Source organism: Psammomys obesus, unplaced genomic scaffold (assembly GCF_907164565.1).
Source record: "Psammomys obesus unplaced genomic scaffold, mPsaObe1.curated_primary_1811, whole genome shotgun sequence".
In the NCBI taxonomy this organism is placed as follows: Eukaryota; Metazoa; Chordata; class Mammalia; order Rodentia; family Muridae; genus Psammomys; species Psammomys obesus.
This window is the reverse complement of record NW_026596046.1, coordinates 17,517,513-17,539,219: the sequence shown is the minus strand read 5'-3', so window position 1 is coordinate 17,539,219 and position 21,707 is coordinate 17,517,513. Positions and strand designations below refer to the sequence as shown.

Below are 21,707 nucleotides of genomic sequence, written 5' to 3'. Positions count from 1 at the left end.
TTCCTTCCTTCCTTCCTTCCTTCCTTCCTTCCTTCCTTCCTTCCTTCCTTCCTTTCTTCCTTCCTTCCTTCCTTCCTTCCTTCCTTCCTTCCTTCTTTCCTTTCTTCCTTTCTTCCTTTCTCTCTCTCCCTTCCCCCACCCCTCGAGACAGGACTTCTTTGTGTAGCCCTGGCTGTTCTAGACCTCGCTCTGCAGACCAGGCTGGCTTCAAATGTGTAGAGATCTGCCTGCCTCTGCCTCCGAGTGCTGGAATGAAAGGCATGCACCATTACCGCCATCATCTCCACCACTGGTAATTTTTTAGAAGAAAATATTGTTTATAATATATTTCAAACTTAATAGTCCAAAGATCACTCATACACTCATTTTTTTTTTTTTTGTGGTTTTTGTAGTTGTGTGTTTAGGAGCACTCTAGGATGCTATCACATTACTCATTTTGGAGCTTATCTTGTCACATCAGGTGCTATTTGTTTGGTGGTGGAGGGGTCTAAAGCCAGTACCTTATTGTTGTATAATTATCTTATGTATAATTCCGATAAACTGCAGGGTTTGATGTTTCTTTCTCTAGATTCCCAATGTCAAACATAGTAGCCGCTCAATAAATGTGGGTTGAAAGAGCACCACTATCTGTTGGTGCACCAGAGGCACAAACTGCTCATTTCTTAGTGCCAATAGAGAATGATGTCTGAAAATATATCAGAGCCTACCAGAACGCCAGCCACGCGCGCATATCACCACCCTAGGTATAACCCCGCTCCCCGAGGGCTATAAAAGAAGAGCACGCCAAGATCAACATGTGACAAACATGACGACTAATCCCTCAACCACTCGCTACAATCCTCACCCAGTAATCCTGCCTCAGTGACCGTCTCCTGAATCTGCCCCCCAGTTGCAGCTCACAGTCTCTCCCGCCCATGGGATCCCACTTCAAACTGACCCTTAAATGGCTTCCTAAACTTGGGTCTGATACTTCTGTACCAGATCAGCTCTGCTCTTGGGTTCCTAAGCCTCTTTAACTCTTTAACCCTTTCGTGCTCATTCTGATACACACACACACACACACACACACACACACACACACACACACACACTTGTGTGCACACACATGTATGATCTAAGAGTGTATGATCTAAGAGTTAATACCGGAAAGTAAGATTGGAGTGAAAATCTAATGAGAGTCTATGATCAGCCTTTCAAGCAAAATTAAATTTACTGGCAAAAATTGCATCCAAGAAAGCTGTGCATGTATTTTCATTCACTAAATTGTGACACAAAGATGGCCATCTGTTTCTGCTCATGACAAAAACAACGTTGAAATATTTTTACACTAATACGATGACCCTGCAAATGCAAGCCCCTCCCTCCCTCTCTTCAGTCAGCTAGGGCCAGACAGGCCAGGCAGCCCAAAGATGTCTGCTGGAGAAGCAGCATAGGTTTGTGGGCCAGTGAGGACAGTGGCACCATTGTTCTAACCAAAGGAGCTAAACACCACTCTAGGGATGGGAGGGGAGGGCAGGAGAAGGTCCGTGAGGGCGAAGCTGTGCCATGGGAGCGGGAGCTCTTCTTCCCCAGAAGGGCCTCAGGCCTGCTAGTGTCCTGAGATGCTCTAGGCCAGCAGTCCTCGACCTTCTAATGCTGCGACCCTTTAATATAGTTGTAGTGACTCCAACCATAAAACCTCTTTCACAGCTGTAATTTGGCTACTATTGTGAATCATAATGTAAATCTGATATGTATGATATCTGATAAGCGGTCCCCAAAGGGGGCATGACCCCTAGGTTGAGAACCACTGCTCTGGGCATCCCTCTCCCCCTAGACCATGTCACGGACTTTACAGTACTCTTGGAACACAGGAAGCTTTGTGGAGAAGCCCTGTGATTGGTCCTCACAGAGCCTCTTAGCAGCTTAAGGCAGCTGGGCCTCTTATACTTATCCTCTCCCATGAGCCTCACAGCCAGTGAAGTTCCTTGGGCATAACAAAACATCACAGCCTAGGTGACTTAGCCAACAGAAACTCATTTTCTCAGAATCCCGAAAGCTGGAGGACTGAGACCAAGGTGTTATCTTTTGGTGCCACCTCCTTAGCTTCTGGGTAACTGTCTTCTTTTCATGTCTGCAACGTGGTCTCACCTGTGTAAGCCCCAAACCATGGTGAGACCATAACATTTCCATGGCTGAATTCCAGAAAAATGGCCTGTGCACATGAGCTCAACCCTGCCCTGAGCACCTCGAGGAGATGCTCAGGACCAAAGGTGGGCTGCTTGGGCCCCGACTGAAGCTAACTTTAATTAAACAGACATGTCTTGCGGTGGAAGTAGAGAGCCCCCTGACTTTGGAATCTCCTACAGGGAATGATCTAAAGGGCTTTCATCCCTCACACCAAGGCAGAGGCTGGGTGCGCCCTCCTAAGGGCTGCTCAGGGGTTTCTGGCTGCATTGAAGGTTGGATATGTTGTTCCCTTCCCCTAGGTGCCCACTGGTTCTGCATTGGGCACCACTGCCAGCTCCCCAGAACACTCCCCAGGGGCCAGGGAGCTAAGCACCTGAAGTGGGTGCTGTGTGGCCGTCTCGGATCTTTCCCCACAGTCCTAGTTTGGTCCTCTAGTCATCCCACTTCTCAGAGGAGACTGAGCCATGGCTGTGTGGTAAAGCAACCACACAGAAAGAAAGATGCTGGAGCAAGGATTGAAAAGTGGGCAAGGAACTGGGCATGGTGGTGCACGTCAGTAATCCCAGCACTCCGGGAGGCAGAGACAGGTGGATCTCTGGGAGTTCGAGGCCAGCCTGGTCTGCAAAGCAAGTCCAGGACAGCCAAGGCTACACAGAGGAACCCTGTCTTAAAAACAAAACAAACAAACAAAAGTGGGCAAGGGAGGCCTGCTGTGGCAGCACACACCTCTTTTCCATGCCTTTGAGAGGGAGAAGATGGAGGATCAGGAGTTCAAAACCTACCTCGACTTCTCAAAACCAAAAGAGGCAGGGACTGAGGGTGTGGATTAGCAACAGAGTTCCTACAAAAAAAGTGGGCAGTGATCTGGGGCCAGCCTGGGATACCTAGCAGGCCCTTTCCTGCCTCAGCTTTGCCAGCTCCATTCCCTCTGCACAGGACCGTGGACCATAGGCCTGGATGGCATTGATGACCACATTTACAATTTCTCTTTACTTCTCTGTATGTCCTACCCTTTGTGGGAGGGAGCACCCTCCCAGGCATCCCTGCTTCTCAGTTGGAGAAGAGAGAGGGCAGGGAAATGAGACGGGGCTGGCCCGGATCCCAGTGAAGTGACTTCCACATGGTTGAACAGAGTCCCAAGCAGGAGCTCACAAAGCAGGGCTTTGACAGTCGCCTGCAGGCTGGGCCTCTCCCCTCTCCCTCAGGGTGCTTCGCTTGTGAGCCTGATTTAACGGAAACGGTGGGCCTGAGAAGTTCCTTGTGACACACTAATCCGAGCTTGCTGACCTGACTACACCTCCAAAGGAGGCAGCTTCCAGAGCGCCAGAACAATTCCAGCAGGCACCGGGTAGCCCCAAGAAACTACTGTCAGGTAAGTGAGTAACAAGGCCTGGGTGGGCCAGGGAGAGTAAGACAGAGTGTGTGTCCGGGGGGGAGTGAGTGGTCAGGGCTGAGTGGGGTTCACCATGACTCAGACTGCCATTCTGCAGGGTGAGCCAGACCAATCTACAGGTAGGCGCAGCACATACAAACGCTGAGAACCTAATTCAATTAGAACTGCCGATCAGACACCTTTTATGTTCTAATATTGGCAATCAATTGTGTTTTATTTGCTAACTCTAAAAGACAGAGAACATCAGTGTGAAGCTAGGTGTAGCATGTTTTCATTACGTACATGCCCACAGCTCGTGGATAAATACTTTTTTAAAGATAAGAGATAAATGCTTCTCCGTGCTGACTTTGACCTTGTGTTTCTAAGATCCAGGACTTGGGCTTGAGGTATTCACTAACTCCTCTCCAGTTCTTCATAGTTTTGCTTTGCTTTGTTTGCTGGAGACAGGGTTTCCCTGAGTAGCCCTCTCTGTCCTGGAACTCACTATGTAGATCAGGCTGGCCTCTAACTCAGGGATCCCCTGGGTGCTTGAATTAAAGATGTGCACCACCATGCCACCTTTTTTTTTTTTTTTTTTTTTTTTTTTTTTTTTTTAGGTAGAGTCTCATGTAGCACAGACGGCTTTGAACTCACTATATAGCCAAGGATTAACCTTAACTTCTGATCCTCTTGCCTCTATCAAGTGCTGAAAATATAGTTGTGTGCCACTGTACTTGGCTTTTGGTCTTTTGAGCCAACATATTTGAATGTCTGTCTGCAACCCACAAGTGGCTTGTACTTGGTTCTTGTGGGTGGATTCCAGCCCCCAGAGTTCCCTTCTTTTTATGGGGGCCATGGTAGGGAAGGGACAGCTTCAAAAGACGGGTGGCCTTCAGATATTCTCTGGGATCCTCAAGTTTCAGTGTACAGATTAGGTTAATCTCAGTGTGATGTTAAGAAAGGGAGAGCAGACTCCACTGTAGAGAAAGATTCTACTTTCGGGTAGGTCACAGAAACCCGTGGTCTTCAAGACAATCACTATTGTCCTCAGTTTGCTCTCAGTCTTAGAAGGATTAAATAAATAACTTGCCTGTGGTCACCCAGGTGATAAAAGCCAGATTCAAATCCAGATCTCTCCAACCTACAAGGTTTCTGTCACCAGCTCCCCCAGGGAGTTTGTACAGAGATGCCTTGGCTTTAGGCATTAAAGAGACGCAGGGTCGGGCACACACAGGTTCAAGCCCCAGCTGCTTACCAACTATGAGTAGGTGACTGAGTTGACCAATAGAACCTGGTCACAGGCAGAAACAGAATGATTAAAGTTTCTTCCAGTCCCTGGGGACATTTAGGCCCAGGAGGAGAAAATCTGGGGACATGCGGGCCATGACTGAAATCTTGGTGGCCCAATGCTACTTGTGTGTACATTATTGAATTACATCTTATAGCCCTTTCATCCCAACAAGGGACAGTGGAGACTCAGGTGAAAACACACAATTTGCAAATCGTGAGAGACAGGATTAGAACCCAGGTCCCCACATTCTGTTGTCCCAAGCTGCTTCTTGGTGCCATACCTTAGGTATATATCCTCAGACCTGGCTTCCTTGGGCTATGTTACCTTGGACAAATCATTTACTTTTTCCTGGCCCTGCCATGCCTGTCTCTGAGGTAATAAATTGAAAACCCTCAGTGTGTCACATAGCTCTGAACACACACCCAGGACTGATTGAATAACTGCTCACCATGGCTCCTAAGCATGAATGCACTGGAGGGAGTGGAGGAGGGCAGAGCCGTCTACTAGGTCAAGATTTCTGGGGTGCCCATTTGCACTAGGGAAGGAAGGCTGCGGAGAGGAAGGCTCCCATCACATGGGAGTGATCTGACCCTGTAGCTGAGAAGGGGACCAATTCAGTTTTGGTCCTGGCTAGTCACAGCTGAAGGGCAGGATATTTGCAGCGTGCCCCTTCCAAATGCAAGGTTTCCAAAGTGTAGCCCAGGAACCACGTCCTCCATAGCCAGGTGGGGCCACACTCTAATTTTAGCCCTCTAGTTAGAATCACAGGGACCAGGACCCATGAATCTGTACTTCTGACCAATCGCCTAGCTGTTGGGAGGGACTTAAATACTCAAACTGCACTGTTCTGAGACAAACACAAAACGGTTTCTCTAGTGTCACTGTGATCCTGACTTCCTTGGCTGCTGGGGACAGGCCACCTGGAGAGGCCAGGGCAGAGCAAACAGGTTCTTTCTCTCCTGTCAGTGTCTTCAAGAGACAATATGTCAGAGGGGGTGAGTATCCTGGTCCCTCTTCCCTTGTTCCCTTCCTCCCTAGTCCTTGACAATCTCTTTGGGGCCCTGATCCACCAGAAAAAGGAGGTTTAGCACAGACCTTGGCCAAAGGCACTACGCAAGGTCTCAGCAGGCCCATTTGCCGGTGGTTCTGGCTGCTGGGGGCAGGGGTGGGCAGAACTGTCCTGCCTTCTTCTTGACTCCTGTCTGCCCAGGTGGGCACATTCCGGATGGTCCCCGAAGAGGAGCAGGAGCTCCGGGCACAGCTGGAGCAGCTCACAACCAAGGACCATGGTCCTGTCTTTGGCCCCTGCAGCCAGCTGCCCCGACACACTTTGCAGAAGGTGAGGTGCCAGAGTGGGAGGGAATGGGAGTGATGGCTGGGACAACCTGAGGGGCAACATGGTAGGGGTGGGACGGACACTTCCGAATCCTCTCTCCTTTAAAAAAGGCCCCACGCTCTAGGTCATCCTGGAACTGAGAGCCTAGCCTGTTCTAGAGATATAAGAGATCCAGAGAAGCTCAGAGCCATTACAACAGCTGGGTTAGTCACTATTCAGACTACCTTTTAGTCTAACACTCCAGCCTGGAGCATATGCGCCAGGGGCCATCCTAGACTCAAATATAAAGAACACTGCTTCGGAAGTGGCCCTAGTTAACAAGGGTACATTGTCCCCAATGGAAAAGCAGGAGGCTCAAGTTCTAGGACATGTTCAACTAGTGGTGTGACCTCGAGCAAACCTCTTTCCCTCTCTGGGTCTGGCCTCCATCTGTGTCTATGAACTATGACGGCTAGACTAGCTCAGACGTGATCAGAGTGTAATCTGCTGGAGTAGGCAGCTGTCTTAAGGGAGGCTGAATGAAGGTGAGAAACAGCTGAGTTCAGCTTCAGTCTCTCATTTCTGCATCGGCTGGTATCTCCATCAACAGGTGCTCTCAAGTTGGACACATCTGAATTCTTCTCCCTTGCCCTTCCTGCTACCCAAAGGAAGAGCTGCCCCAGCCATTCTCACAGCTCTTCTTGCTCAGCCAAAACAAGGGCTGTGAAGTTCTGGGGCTGAGGCAGGCTGCCTTCCGTTGGGTCAAGTTGAGGAGGCCCTGATTAGGAGCCCCAGAAGTGCCTCCTTCTTGGGGGAACTAGGGCAAGAACGCATCACCTCTCGCCTCCCTAGCCTGCTCTCCTGGGAGATGGAGACCAGGACACTAGCAGAGTATAATGGCTCACGCCTTTAATCCCAGTGCTTGGGAGGCATAAGGTGGAGAATTATAATTTTAAGGTCAGCCTGGGTTGCATATAGAGATCTTGTATCAAAAGAAACAAAAATAGGTTTGGCGGTGTGGCTCAGTTGGCGGAGTTGTCTAAAGTGCATGGGATTCTGTATTCTACTCCTACCATCACATGACACTGGGCATGATAGCACATGCCTGTCTATAATCCAAGCACATGGAGGTGCAAGCAGCATCAGAAGTCCCAGGTAAACCTTGGCTATTATATCAAATTTGGGGTCAGCCTGGGCTAGAAATCCCAACTCAAAAACCAAACAAACAAAAACAAGGGCTTGATGAGGTGGCTCATTGGCTAAAAGGCACTTGCATCAAGCCTGAGCAAATGAGCTTGATCCCAAGGGCCCATATAGCAAAAATAATTCCACATGAACATCACAGCACACACTCCCCTAAACACACACACACAAAATAAATAAACACAAAGGCTAACTAAGAACACAAACTAAAACAAACAAACCAAACCAACCAAATCCCACAAGGAGTTGTGGCAAAGCTTAAAAACACAAGGTAGGGCTGGAGAGATGGCTCAGTGGTTAAGAGCACTTACTGCTCTTCCAGAGGAGCTGGGTTCAGTTCCCAGCACCCACGTGGTATCTCACAACTGTCTGTAACTTCAAGATCTGACACCCTCAAACAGACATACATGCAGGCAAAACAGCAATGCACATAAAATAAAAAAGTAAGTTATTAAAAGAGCACTTGTTGCTCCTGCAGGGGACCCCGGTTGGATCCCTAGCTCCCACATGGTGATTCACAACTCTTCCTAACTCCAGCTCCAGGGGACCTGGTGCCCTCTCCTGACTTTCACAGGCACCAAGCACACAGGGGCACAGACATATGTGCAGGCAAAACACTCACACATACAATGAATAAATTCAAGTGTGACACACACACTGTATTTAGAGGACGTAGCAGGGTGTTTGACAAGAACATAGTATACATGGGCTCTGACCCAAGCGGAGCAGTTTGACTCTCTCCAATTGCAAACGTGTATGAGAGAACACGCCACTCCTGACCTCGGAGGGCAGAACTTCGAAGGAGTCAGGCCCCTCCCAGCAAGCCATCTTAGAGTTGAGCCTTTTCACGCATGCTCTGTTCCTCACCAGCGCCTACTGGTGACTGTCTGCCCCACCCTACCCTGTTCCAGGCCAAGGATGAGCTGAATGAAAAGGAGGAGACCCGGGACGAGGTGGTGAGGGAGCTTCAGGAGCTGGTACAGGCACAGGCCGCTTCTGGGGAGGAGCTGGCCCTGGCGGTGGCTGAGAGGGTACAGGCCTGGGACAGTGCCTTCCTCTTGCGCTTCATCCGTGCCCGCAAGTTTGACGTGGGCCGTGCTTATGAGCTGCTTAAAGGTAAGGCCTGCAGGAGAGGGATGACTCTGGCCTAGGGAGGGTGGAGAGGGTGTTGATGAGGGTGTTCACTGAACACCTTTCCACACTGAAAAACTCCCTTATGCCACGAGGTAGTCACTGTCTCCATATCCTTCAAGTGTGTGTGTGAATTAAGCAGCCCTCAAGATTACTTGGACTCTGTTAGTTGCTGGGTGGATGGGTGGATGGATGGATAGATGGACAGAATTAGTTGGTCAAGACCAGATTCTTAGAAGAATCTCTTCTCTGTCAGTCTTGGGACTCAACAAGTAGAATCTGGTACTACATTTAGCTGACAAAGGAAGGTTTCCTTTGCAGCCCCTCTTCATAAGCACTTTGAGCACTGGGATGTTACAGGTGAGAAGCTGTGCCTGGCCCATGCTCTCCCCTGACACTAAATCTCAACCCCAGTGGAACCAAGAATGGTACTTGCCTTGGGAACTGAGACAGAACTGCCATGGCCATGCTGGGTGGGGAAAAACATTCCTGAAGAAATCAAGTCTTTGGTGTCTACAGGGGGAGGGGTTGAAGCAGGTGGTCTGCAGCCCAAAGGCTTCCCCTTTTTACTTTCCCCCTCTTTCCACAAATGTTAATCCACTGCCACCCTGGACCCACCCACTGCTTTAGGTCAAGGGGTTCAAGCATCCCCTGATGTCGTAGACCTTACAGTCTGTTTGTGGGAGTCAATGGAATACATCGGTAGAGTTTGAGTGACAAGGGTTAAGGAGGAAAATGAGCAGCTGGGTATAAAGGACAGAAGATTGAAGCTGTATGTGAAGCGCCTAGAAAGGCTTCCACTGCAAAGGAACAAAAGCCCAAGGACATTAGACATTGGAGTAACTGGGGAGAGACAACCACAAGGCAAGCGTGTTTTGAGATAAGCCTGGAGTGTTCTAAAACAGCAGAGAAATTATTGGCAGTTCCTTGGCAATTGCTCCCTAAACCCCTCCTCCGGGCCCCAGGTTGGGGATACAGATGGCCATGTGAAGGCAAGGACCTGTTCGGGATAGGTAAGAATGGCATTTGTGCGCAGTATAGGCATTGCTAGAATTAGGAAGGGCCTAAGTCTAGCTGGAGCCTTCAGTTTATCTTCCCAGGCTTTCCCTCAGAGCTGCCCACCAGCCCACTCAGCTGACCCCGCATCCATTTGACAGCCTGTGTCAACCCCAAGGGGAGGAATATAACGTATGATTACCTTCCTGTTCGGGACTGTACCCCATGTCTGCACAGCTCACAAGGTTCTCAGTGTGAACGGAGAAGGTGGGTGAGCAAGGCTGGAATGGCTCCCGAGGGGGCTCCTTGACTCTTCCCCGTGCAGGCTATGTGAACTTCCGGCTCCAGTACCCCGAGCTCTTCGATAGCCTATCCATGGAGGCCATCCGCTGCACCATTGAGGCAGGTTACCCCGGCGTCCTTTCCAGTCGCGACAAGTATGGCCGAGTGGTTATGGTATTCAACATTGAGAACTGGCACTGTGAAGAAGTCACCTTTGATGAGGTCAGCTGGGCTCTCTCTCCTAACCCTTGTCTTTCTTGTGGGAATCCCCAGGAGGCCAGGTCTTCAGAGGGAGGAAGGCAGGCAGTCACCTGCCATCAGGCATCTTCCCAGCGGGGGCAGAATTCCTAGAATGCTCCAGGGCAGCTGGAAAGCCCAGCAGCTTTGCAAGCAGAGCCCACTGGCCTACCTGTCCCCAGCAGTGCCAAGTGTAGGCAATCAGCTGTGGGATATGAGCTTAGGGAAACCTTGCCAAAAACTGAAAGCTGAGAGCAGTAGAGAGAATGGGGATCAGAGGACGATGGGTTGGGAGATTCTGGAAAGGTCAGGTTCTGTCCTAATCAACCGTGCGTTTCCTGCATGCCCGTATGTTTAAGCACTGAAGAGGCTGACGAGGGAAGGATTAAGGATTTTCCCTTATTCTTTTTTCTTTCTTTCATTCATTCAGTCCACCCCCCTCCTTTCTTATTTGTTTTGTTTTGAAACAGCGTCTCAGGTACCCCAGGCTGGTCTTGAATTTACTCCTGTAGTTAAGGATGGCCTTTGAATTTTAGGTCCTCCTGCTATGCTGGGGTTACAGGCGTGTGGCACCATGCCCGGCTCTAGGCAGTGCTGGGTATCAAACCTGGGATTACGCGAATGCTGGACAAGTGCTCTACCAAGTGAGCTACACTCTGGCCTTCGCCTGTGTCCCTAAGTTTACTATTAGCTGTAAATAAAGGAGATTGTTTTCTTCACGTGACTTTTCTGCTTTTTAGACTCTAGACCTTAAGAAGTTAGATTGTACTGGCTGGCCGGTCCTCTGCACTAGTTAAATGGTGATGGATCTAGCAATCATCCCTACCTTATGCCTGATCTTCTTACTAGGTCTTCTCGGTAAACAAGATAACTAGCTTTTGGATCAAAGCTCTTTTTTTTTTTTTTTAAGATTTATTTATTTACTATGTATACAGTGTTCTGCCTGCATGTATGCCTGCAGGCCAGAAGAGGGCACCAGATCTCATTGTAGATGGCTGTGAGCCACCATGTGGTTGCTGGGAATTGAACTCAGGACCTTTAGAAGAACAACCAGTGCTCTTAACCTCAGGGCTCTCTCTCCAGCACCCCTAAAACTTTAAAGCTTTTTTTTTTCTTTTTTTAGACAGATTATTTTGGGGAGGAGGGTCAGAGAGATGGTTCAGCAGTTAAAAGCACTTTGCTGTTCTTGCAGAGGACCTGAGTCCTGTTCCAGCACCCGTGTCAGGAAGCTCAGTCTCCTGTTACTCCAGCTCCAGGGAGCCAACATTTTCCTCATAAATATTGATTATGAAAACAAAAATAAGGGCTGGAGATATGGGTCAGCAGTTAAGAGCACTGGCTGTTCTTCCAGAGGTCCTGAGTTCGATTCCCAGCGCTCATGTGGCAGCTCACAACTGTCTGTAGCTATACTCCATGGGGTCCCATACCTTCTTCTGGTGTGCAAAGCAAGTGTACATGCAGATAAAACTTCTATATATTAAGTAAATAAATCTTTTAAAAAATAAGCCAGGCAGTGGAGGTGCACACCTTTAATCCCAGCTACACAGAGAAACCCTGTCTCGAAAAAAAAAATTTAAAAATAAATAAATAAAATCTTTTTAAAAGATTTACACACACTTTTTTTTTTTCTCTTGAAGTCTCTGTACTTAGCCTTGGCTGTCCTGGAACTCACTATGTAGATCAGGTTGACCTCGAACTCACAGACATCTGCTTGCTGCTGCCTTCCAAGTGCTGAAATTAAAGGCATATACCACCATGACCCACAAAATCTATATTATATTTTAATTGTGTGTGTGTTCATGAGTGCTAATTCCTGGGGTGGCCAGAGGCATCAGATCCCCTGGAGCTGGAGTTATAAGCAGTTATGAGTCAGCCACCTGATGTGGGCGCTGAGAACCAAACTCGGGTCCTCTGTAAGAACAGCAAGCTCTCTTAATCACAGAGCTATCTAGCTCCAGCTGAAGGTATTTTTGTTTTAAAGAAAAGGATTTTCTTATTACATAAATAGTATCTATTCATTTTAGAATACACACAAAAAATTACAAATGTAAAATCATCTATCATTCTGCTACCTAGATTTTTTTTTAAGCACAGTATTCTTCCAATTTATTTTACACACACACACACACACACACACACACACACACACACACCTCTCATAACAGTGGGATGGTTCGTGAGTCATTCTTGGTAGCACAGGCCTTTAAACCCATCTTCTAGGGAGGCTGAAGCACGAGGACTGGATACAAGTTTAAGGCCTGCCATGTCTGCAGAGTGAGTTTGAGGCCAGACTAAGTAACTTTGTAAGACACTGTCTAAAAATTTGTAGTAAAAAGAGGGCTTGTGGCGATACTGTTTGGTAGTTTGCGCTGCCCCTGGTTCAATCCCCAGTATTGAAAAAGGGAAGAAGGAACGAAAGGAAGGAAGGAAAGAGGGAAGGGAGGGAGGAAGGGAGGGAGGGAGGAAAGGAGGAAGGAAAGGGAGATCAGGGAAAGGCGGACCACAGTAGGCAGGGTAATAGTGGTCAGATCTGCAATCCCAGCACTCAGGAATTGGTTTGTGGTAGGAGGAGCTCTTGTTCAAGGCTAGCCTGGGCTAAACAGTTTTCAAAGCCAGCTTGAGCTATAAAGTGAGACTGTCTAAAAACACCAAGGGCTGGAGGACGGTAGAGTGCTTGCTTAGCATGCCCAAGACTCTTCTGTTGATTTCTTGCACCGACAAACAAAAACCAAACCCGCCAGGGATCCTTCTGTGCAATGAAATGTCATGAGGAGCTCCCCACGTTGTTATTGTTTTCCACCGTTTTCACTGCTCTTACTGGATGCTCAGCTTACGGCTTACAGCTGCCTTCATTTCACTTCTCTTACTGGATGCTCAGGTTGTTTCTAGCGGGATGAACTCCGTGGTTTCTAGTCATGAATGGGACAGTGAAGGTATTTTATTGGCGAGTATTCACTGAGGGGAGACCCTAGATGGACACATTTGGCAAATCCCTGTAGTGGGGAATGTGTCAGTTGGCTCTCCACTCGGGACCCCGAGATTTAATCACGCCTGTGGGTTGGATCTTAAACCCCTGCTGTGCTTCAGGCTTTCTGCTGCTGGGAATCAACTCTAGGGCCTGGTGATTGAGCCACACACCTATCCCCTATGCTTCTAGATCTTGCAGGCATATTGTTTCATTTTGGAGAAACTGCTGGAGAACGAGGAAACCCAAATCAATGGCTTCTGCATTGTTGAGAATTTTAAGGGCTTTACCATGCAGCAGGCAGCCGGGCTCCGCCCGTCGGATCTCAAGAAGATGGTGGACATGCTCCAGGTGAGACCTTGGAAAGTGCCCAATAGGAACCTCTCACAGGTGGGGAGGCTTGCCCTGGTTTTCCAGTTTCATGATGCAAGAAGGGGCCCGAGGGAGGGGTTGACAATATAGTGTCATACAGAGCAGTGACCGCTGTCATCTCAGCCACAAACGCTTGCATGACTGTGGAGCCTGGTTTCATTGACTCCTTGGGAGGGTTCCCTCCCATATATTCTGCTTCATCTTACAAACCTGGAAACTGAGGATCAGAGACTGACTTTACAAGGCGGCACACAGATGAAGTGGCAGAGGCTGGATTTAACTACAGAACCTCAGGCTGTCTGACCACGTATATCCTGCTGCCTCCTTTTGCTTGTCAGTTTATCCTGAGGAAGGGATCTCCCTTTCTGATTCCCTCATATACTGATATTCCCCTGTCTCTTCTTTGAGCTACCTTATATTTGCCCTGTGTGTGTTTGGAAAGCAGAGGTGGGAGATGGTGGATGAGGCAATTCCTAAGGGACAAGGAGGTATGACCATGGTGTCCTCATAGTCTATAACGGTTTGCACTCTACCCAGCGGACAAGTGGTTTGAAAACAACCCAGTCTCCCAAGCCAAGGATACTGATCAGTTGGCAGAGTGCTTCCCTAGCTTACACAAAGCTCTGAGGTTGATCCCCAGCATTGGCCATCATGGCCTGTAATTCTAGCACTCGCAAGGAAGCGGCAGGAGGATTGGAAGTTCAAGGTCATAACTCATCTACATTATAAGGCCAGCTTTGTATACACATGAGGCCCTGTCTCAATAAACAAATAATACACACACACATACCACACACACAGACACAGACACATGGGCACACGGACACATAAATATGTACACATATATCAAACTCACAATCACCAAATAACCAAGGAATGGTACAGTCTCATCCCTTTTTAAAAACTTTAGTTCTAGGATTTCAGTTCTGTTTTTGTTTTGCATCACGGGACAGGTTAGGCTTTGTAACTCACAGGATTTCCTCCCTGCACCTTGGAGCGAAGGTGAAACCCGGGTTCTCTGGTGGCTGGCCCCTGGGATGGGCTGTCCTTCAGGACAACATGTGGTGCCATTGAGAGAGAGAGAGAGTGTGTGTGTGTGTGTGTGTGTGTGTTGGTAAGTAAGAGCCCCTGAGACCATGGGCAATGGGGTGGGGGGGGATCTCTCTCTGTCACTGCAGGATTCATTCCCAGCCAGGTTCAAAGCTATCCACTTCATCCACCAGCCATGGTATTTCACCACCACCTATAATGTGGTCAAGCCCTTCCTGAAGAACAAGTTGCTACAGAGGGTGAGTGTGTGGCTGCCTCCCGAGCCTTCCTCAGGTGCTGTGCACTGGTCCCAAGCTGAGCAGACCCCCTCTCCCCCGATGGCCACCCCTGGAGGACTGTAGAGAAAGCCATTGAGCCATGGCTATGTCCTCCCCTTCTCTCATCCTTCTGCTCAGTTGCCCTGGTCTCTCCTCTGCAGGTCTTTGTTCATGGCGATGACCTCGAAGGCTTCTTCCAGGAGATTGATGAGGACATCTTGCCTGCTGACTTTGGGGGCACACTGCCCAAGTACGATGGCAAGGTTGTTGCGGAGCAGCTCTTTGGCCCGAGGGTCCAATTTGAGAACACAGCCTTGTGAGGAGATGCCCTGTTGTAGGACCTGTCCTAGCACCCTGGCCCTTCCTCGGCATTCCTGAACCCAAGACTGGGAACAGGAATGCCTGACGTGACTGCTGTCCCCAGGCCTCCCTAGGCTTAGGAACGCTCTATTGGCACCTCATCCCAAACTGACATAGAGGGTAGTGAGGCAAGGGAATGCCTTTAAACAAGAGACCTTTGGGATACTTATATTTCCACCTGCCTGTGCAGTTATAGGGCGGAGGCGGCTTTGAGAGTAGTGGGATTTCAAAGACTAATTAGGCTCCTTCATGACTTCCTTTGTAATTGCTTTGATACTTAGGATGTGTAAGGCTGAGATAAAAGCCCACTCACAATTCAGTACAAAGAAGAAAGAGGGGGACAGAGAGCCCAAATGGTTTGATGAACACAGATGCTGTATGCAGATAAGCGGTTTCCCACCCAGGATTCCAGGGAGGGAGCAGCAATGTTGGGATAGTTGCATTTGGAGATGATCTGCTGATGAGTGCCCTAGTAGTAGCTCGGAGCTCTGGACTCTTTCCAGGGTGGAAGGTCATGTCCCTTCCTCTCCATCTTAGGTATGATCCTTGGGGGTGGTCCTACTAGGTAGTCCTTGCCTTGTTGGATGGTTTTACTTAACTGTATATTTGATATCTTCTCAGAGCTCTCTCGGTCCTCATTAGACAAATAAAACCTTTCTTTGTCTTGTGTCAACCTCTTCCATGATGAACTTATAGCTTACGTAGGGTTTCTAGTCTGTGATAAAACATTGACCAAAAGCAACTCGGAGAGGAAAGGGTTTATTTTATCTCAACAGTTTGTAGTCCATTATCCAGGGATGTCAGGCCAGAAACTCAAGGCAGGACCAGAGTGAAGGGTCTGGAGTGCTGCTTACTGGCTTGTTCCTCACGACTTGCTCAGCCTGCTTTATTATAGCACCTAAGACTGCCCGCCAAGTGTGGCACCTCCCACAGAGTGCTGGGCCCTCCCACATCATTCTTCCACCAAGAAAATAGGCCCTGCAGGCCAACCCGGGGATGTATTTTTCAGTTGAGGTTTTCTCTTCTGCAAGGGCTCTAGTTTGTGTCAAGTTGACATAAAACAAGTTGACACAGCGTACATTTCCCGAATCTGCCTGTTTTGACAAATATAAATATTTTCTCTCCTACGGGGCTGGCTTCCACAAGTGCACAGTGATTTTTGAGTGTTCATTTCCGTGAGACTTCCTGTCGGAGCCTCTGCTGGCTGGGCATGTGATTTCCTTAGGCTGGTACTGTCTCATCTGGGGCTCCTGGGTATTGATTGCTACTTCTCCCAAGATGCAACGCTGGCTTTCCCAGCTAGTAGCAGACTCACTCCTGTTGTCTGGCCAGTGGTGGTAGCTAGAGGTGAGGACTGACTGGCCTGATTGAGTCTCTGCATACCATCGACTTAAGACTCAGCTCTTACCTGTGGGTCTCCCTGCATTCTTACGTACATGGAGTACTCTGGGTGCTGCACGCCTGTTGTAGCCTTTTTCAGCTATTTCCTGAATTCTGAGGTCAGTCCAATCCCATCTGCTTTTACCCCTTCGAGAATTTCTCTGACCCTCATGAGTTCTCTTTCTTGTATTCCACCGAGGCTGCATAAATGCATGAGTAAATGAACGTGCACCTGTATGAATACACTTCTTTTCTTGTTTTCTTCTGCTCTCCCCCCTTTTTTAAATATAAGAAATGGTCCCACTCTGTAGCCCAACTTGGCCTTTTACTTGTGGCAGTCCTCCTGTCTCTGCTTCTTAAGTGTTGGGATTATAGAATGTACCACTGCATGAATTCACTGTTTTATTTTTACATTGTGTGCATGCGTGTGTGTGTGTGTGTGTGTGTGTGTGTGTGTGTGTGTGTGTGTGATGGTCTGATGGTTTGCTGCCCCTGTGGAGGTTAGAAGATAGCTTGTAGGAGCCAGTTCTCTACCATGTGTGTCCTAGGGATTGAACTCAGACTGACAAATTCTATGGCAAACGTCTTTATGCTACCACCCATTTCACCAAACCTGCACTGATTTCCCACATTCTCTTCCTCCTCCTCTTCTTTTATTATTATTATTATTATTATTACTATTATTTTTTTTTTTTTTTGAGGCAGGGTTCCTCTGTACAGCCTATAGTCTTGGCTGTCCTGGAACTTACTCTGTAGGCCAGGCTGGCCCTGAACTCACGAAGAAGCTCTGCCTGTCTCTGTCTCTTGAGTGCTGGGGTTAAAAGTGTGCACCACCACTGCCTGTCTCTTACATCTTTCTATCCTAAGGTCTGCAGTCAGTGTTCTTTACCAGAGAAGATCCCTCTTTTATGGCACTCACAGTCAACAGCCTGTGGACCAAAATGGTCTTTCCATAGAACGTCTAAGCTGACGGAAGAATCATAGCAAATAACTGTTACCATGGCCAGAAGGGTAGAAGGCTGGCCAGTGAAGACTTCTCAAATTCCTTTTACCCACATTTTCAAAGCTGAAGCTCCTTTTTCAAACTAAACCTTACATAGAACTTTGGTCTGGAACCCTAACACACACAGAGAGTTAGCTATAGACCCTCTGGAGCCAAAGGCATTTAAAAGATGAGAACATTGCAGTTATGTCCAGGAATGTTAGGCTATGTGTATGACAACAAGGGACCGGCATTTGTCAAGATGGGAGGGCCAAGATGGTGACTTGGTTTTGAGGGAACAGTATTTGACTGAGTAAAAACTTCCTTATTTCTGTCTTCCTTCCTTCCTTTTGGGGGTGGTGTGGGGGTCTCTGTGTAGTCCTGGCTGTCCTGGAACTCATTTTGTAGACCAGGTTGGCCTCAAACTCACGGAGATCCATTTGCCTCTGCCTTCTGAGTGCTGGGATTTAAGGTGTGCACCGCCATGCCTGGCCTGCCTCCTTTCTTATAGCACTCAGGACCATCAGCCAGGGGTAGCATCACCCACAGTGAATTGGGCTCTCTCATGATCCATCAAGAAAATGGCCCATAGGCTTGCCTGAAGGCAATCTGGTGGGAACATTTTCTCCACCAAGGCTTCCTGATCTAAAAGGACTCTAGTTTGTGTCAAGTTGACATTAAACTAGCTAGCAGAGCTTACATTTCCCACATCTGCATGTTTTGACAAATGCAAAGTGTTTCCCACCTGTGGAGCTGGCTTCCACAAGCGGAGCGACTTTTGAGCGTGTGTGAAAATTCCTGTTAAGAGACTTTGCTTGCTGAGCAGATGGTTTCCTCATAGCATAGCACCGTCTCTTTTGGGCTTAGGGCCATTTTACCCACTGAGCCATCTCCCTAGCTCTGGGAAGTGAGTTTTTTTATTTGTTTTGTTTTGTTTTCAAGATACACTTCTAAGGTGCAATAGCATGTACCTTTAATCCTAGAGCTTCTGGGAGTTAGAGCTTTGTGAGTTCTAGGCCAGCCTGGTTTACGTAATAAATTCCAGGTCAGGTAAGGTTACTCAGTAACACACACACACACACACACACACACACACACACACACACACACACTCACGAGTGCAATACACTTCTAGTTGTTTTACTAGCATTATATTACAAACCTAAGAGAATAGTGGTTGATGGTTTTAGTTGACTCCCATTTCTTCCCTAGATCCCTAATTGTCAGAAGCCCTACTCAGTGCAGCCCAGGCTTCCTGATTTGTGGTAGCTCCAACTTCATAGATGAGGATAGGGAGAACATTGCAGCCAGGAAGTGCTCAGGGAGCACCAAGTGCCTTGGCTCCTTCCTCCTCAAGCCCCGAAAGGATACTGGAATCCATCTGAAGACCGCAAGGCAAGGGTACCTTAGCTCAGTGGTCATAGTAAGAGAACCCAGTGGCTTTGTCAGGGACCCAGTAAGCCTGCTGTGTGTTCACACTGCCCTCTGCTGGCCTTGGTTTGGCACAGCCTGAGGACATGGACAGGAAAGGTGGAGGTGATAGGCAGTGAGACTGCCAGCTAGCCTGTCTAGGAAGGTGGTGCTGCCATTAGGAGAAGGTGTGGGGAGACCGAGGATGTTAAAATGACTTGTTCTGACCCAGATCTGAGCCCCTCTATATCTGTGATTTGGCAAGTGTCTCACCCTCCTGCACTAATGAGGCACAGGAAGGACGATAAAATACTCTTGAAAGCCACGGGAATGGGAACAAAGAGCCATGAGTTTTAGGACAACCATTCGGTCCATATAAAAGCGTCTTTCTGGAGACATCTGGCATGAGGCAGGGGTTTGGCCACAAACTGATCAGAGCAGGATATGGGCTGGGAGATTGCAGCTGTGTATTTCTGCCCTTCTTGTGTGAACCTTCAGAGAATTCGGACAAAGTCTGAAGGCCACTTGTCCAGGTGTGGGTGGAGAGCTAGTTCTCCCTTCAGAGAGACTCTGAACTGAGTTGGCCATTGCCTGGAATTGGCCATTACCTGAGAGTTCACCAGGTAACTCTGGAACAGACCAGTGCTGCCTGGACAACCATGGATCCTGGGAGAGGTATGTACTTTTGTCTTTTGCCAAACCAGCCAGGAGAAGCGATGGAAATACGCCAGAGCAGCACAGCGGACGATCTCTGCTTCTATTTTGGAAGATTGCAGGCTCCTCTGAAACTTTTAGAATCTCCATTCAAGGGGGCGCTCCCAGGAAGTAAGCATTGCCCTGTTTGGGAGCCCGCCAGGATTACAAAATCTGAGGCTCCACTCAGCCTTACTGAACCAAAACCTGCAATTTAAACAAGACTTTCAGGGGATTGCACATTCAAGAACCCATCAAAGCTTCCAGCAGAGCCACTTGTAACTGACCGCTGCCTGCTAGGATCTTCTTCGGGAGTTGGGAGGTTTCAAGTTACTCTGGTTTGGCCCCAGCCCATCCCCAGATTTTTTTTTTTTTTTTTTTTTAAAAACACAGGTTGTTAGGTAGCTGAAGATTGACCTTAAACTTGAGACCCTGCTGCCTCTATGTCCCCAGTTCTATGGTCACACACTACAGTGCCTGGCTGTGTAGTGCTGGAAGCCTTGTGTGATCTACCTCCCCACCCCCACCCTGAAAAGTTCTGATGTCTGAAATCTGGTGTACCAGCTAGGCATCGAGATGTTTCCAAGCACTCCCAGTGACTTGGGTGACCTTGCCAGCAGGCCAGGGTGTGTATGGGTAAGCCTGTTAGAGTCTAGCCATCTAAATCAAGCTAGCGTTCTCTGCCAGTTAAAGAATTAAAAGTCAGGAGAAATCTGGCGTGAGGCAGGTAGCAGCGGAGACATCTCAAGCAGCAAGCAGAAGCAGGCAGTTGAAGAAAGATGTTTATGAGGGGTGCGGAAACACACACATACATGCAGGGGACACAGAAAAAGACCCTCCTCTGCAAAGCAGGAGTTGAGGGAGGCTCAGAAAGCCAAACAAAACAAAACAAACAAACAAAAAACATAAAAAAGTAAAAAAAAAAATCCAATCTCTTTTTAAGGGTTGTTTTTTTTTGTTTGTTTGTTTTTTGTTTTGTTTTGTTTGTCTCTGAAGTTTTCTCCCCTGATTTAGGGCTGATCATTTTGAAGACAGGATGGCTGGTTGGCCCACAACTGCTGTGAACATGTCCTGATACAGCCTGGAACTTAAGCCATTCTGTCAGCAGGAGCCTGCTGGTGGGAGAGAAGGCCCACAACTCTTTGTTTTTAGCTGCCTGGCTTTTGTCTCAGATCTGGAGGGTGGGGAAGAAGCCGTCTTGGAAGTTCACTATCTTTATTAGCTAGCCCTGGCCCCTGTCTCTCCCTGTCTGCCTAGCACAGAGCCTGTGGTTCCTCCATGTGACTGAATAAAGAAAAAAAAAAAAGATTGGGACTAGGGTTTGATGGTACCTGCCTGCAGTTCCTCAGCATCTCTAAGCTCAGGAATGTTCTAGTAACTACATACCCAGGCTTGTTTTTGCCCTTGGGTCTCTCAGTTTTAGATGCTCTGGTAAGAAGTTGAACGTCAAATTCTATGCTGTCCAGCTAAAAACCAGTTAAAAATAACACAGAAAGTGAAGAATACGACATTAGCCTTTCAGTCGCCATTTATTTATTTACTATGTACCCTATTCTGGGTTTGAACTCACAGCAATCCTCCTGCTTCAGTCTCCTGAGTGCTGGGTTAATTGCCACACCACCAAGATACAGGCATTCTTATTTTTATCTTATTCATAAAAAACATTAAAATCAAACATTAATTCCTGCTTAGAGCCAAAGGGGCAGGAAGTGGCTAGCACGTTTCCACACATGCTAATCTTCTCATGTCGGCCTTTTTAATTTACTTGTTATAATCTGGACACGGGAGAGGGAAGGAGGAATGATGATGTGAGAACTTCATTTCCTGTCATAAGATAGAGGAGGAAATAACTTGAAGAGGAAACTGATGTATGTTCACAGGGATACTGGGTACTTCCAGCAATAGTATCAGAAGGAAGTTCTGGGTGGCCCGGAGCTTTTTTTTTTTTTTTTTTGAGACAGGGTCTCACTATGTAGCCCTGGCTAGACTAGAACTTGTTATATAGAGTAGGCTGCCCTTGAAGTCACAAAATTAAAGATGCATGCCACTACACCCGACTGCCCTTCAGTGTATTCATGAAAATGGGCACTTCCTGTAAATTGCCCTGGAGACACACAGTGGAGAGAGAGAGAGAGAGAGAGAGAGAGAGAGAGAGAGAGAGAGAGGTGGGGGCTACAATATGGAGGGCCATCCAGTTGACACTGGGTCCTCATCATGGGAAATGTTACCTATAGTATAACAT

General features: G+C 48.0%; 1 protein-coding gene across 1 annotated transcript; it reads left to right on the top strand.

The window, feature by feature from the left end:
- Window positions 1–3,401: 3,401 nt before the first annotated feature.
- Window positions 3,402–15,140, top strand: Rlbp1 (retinaldehyde binding protein 1). Its single transcript, XM_055623487.1, has 8 exons — window positions 3,402–3,541; window positions 5,709–5,827; window positions 6,043–6,171; window positions 8,262–8,466; window positions 9,803–9,981; window positions 13,154–13,312; window positions 14,512–14,622; window positions 14,802–15,140. The coding sequence occupies exons 2-8, from the start codon at window positions 5,816–5,818 to the stop codon at window positions 14,958–14,960; spliced, it is 954 nt and encodes a 317-aa protein (XP_055479462.1). The 5' UTR covers window positions 3,402–3,541; window positions 5,709–5,815; the 3' UTR covers window positions 14,961–15,140.
- Window positions 15,141–21,707: the final 6,567 nt, after the last annotated feature.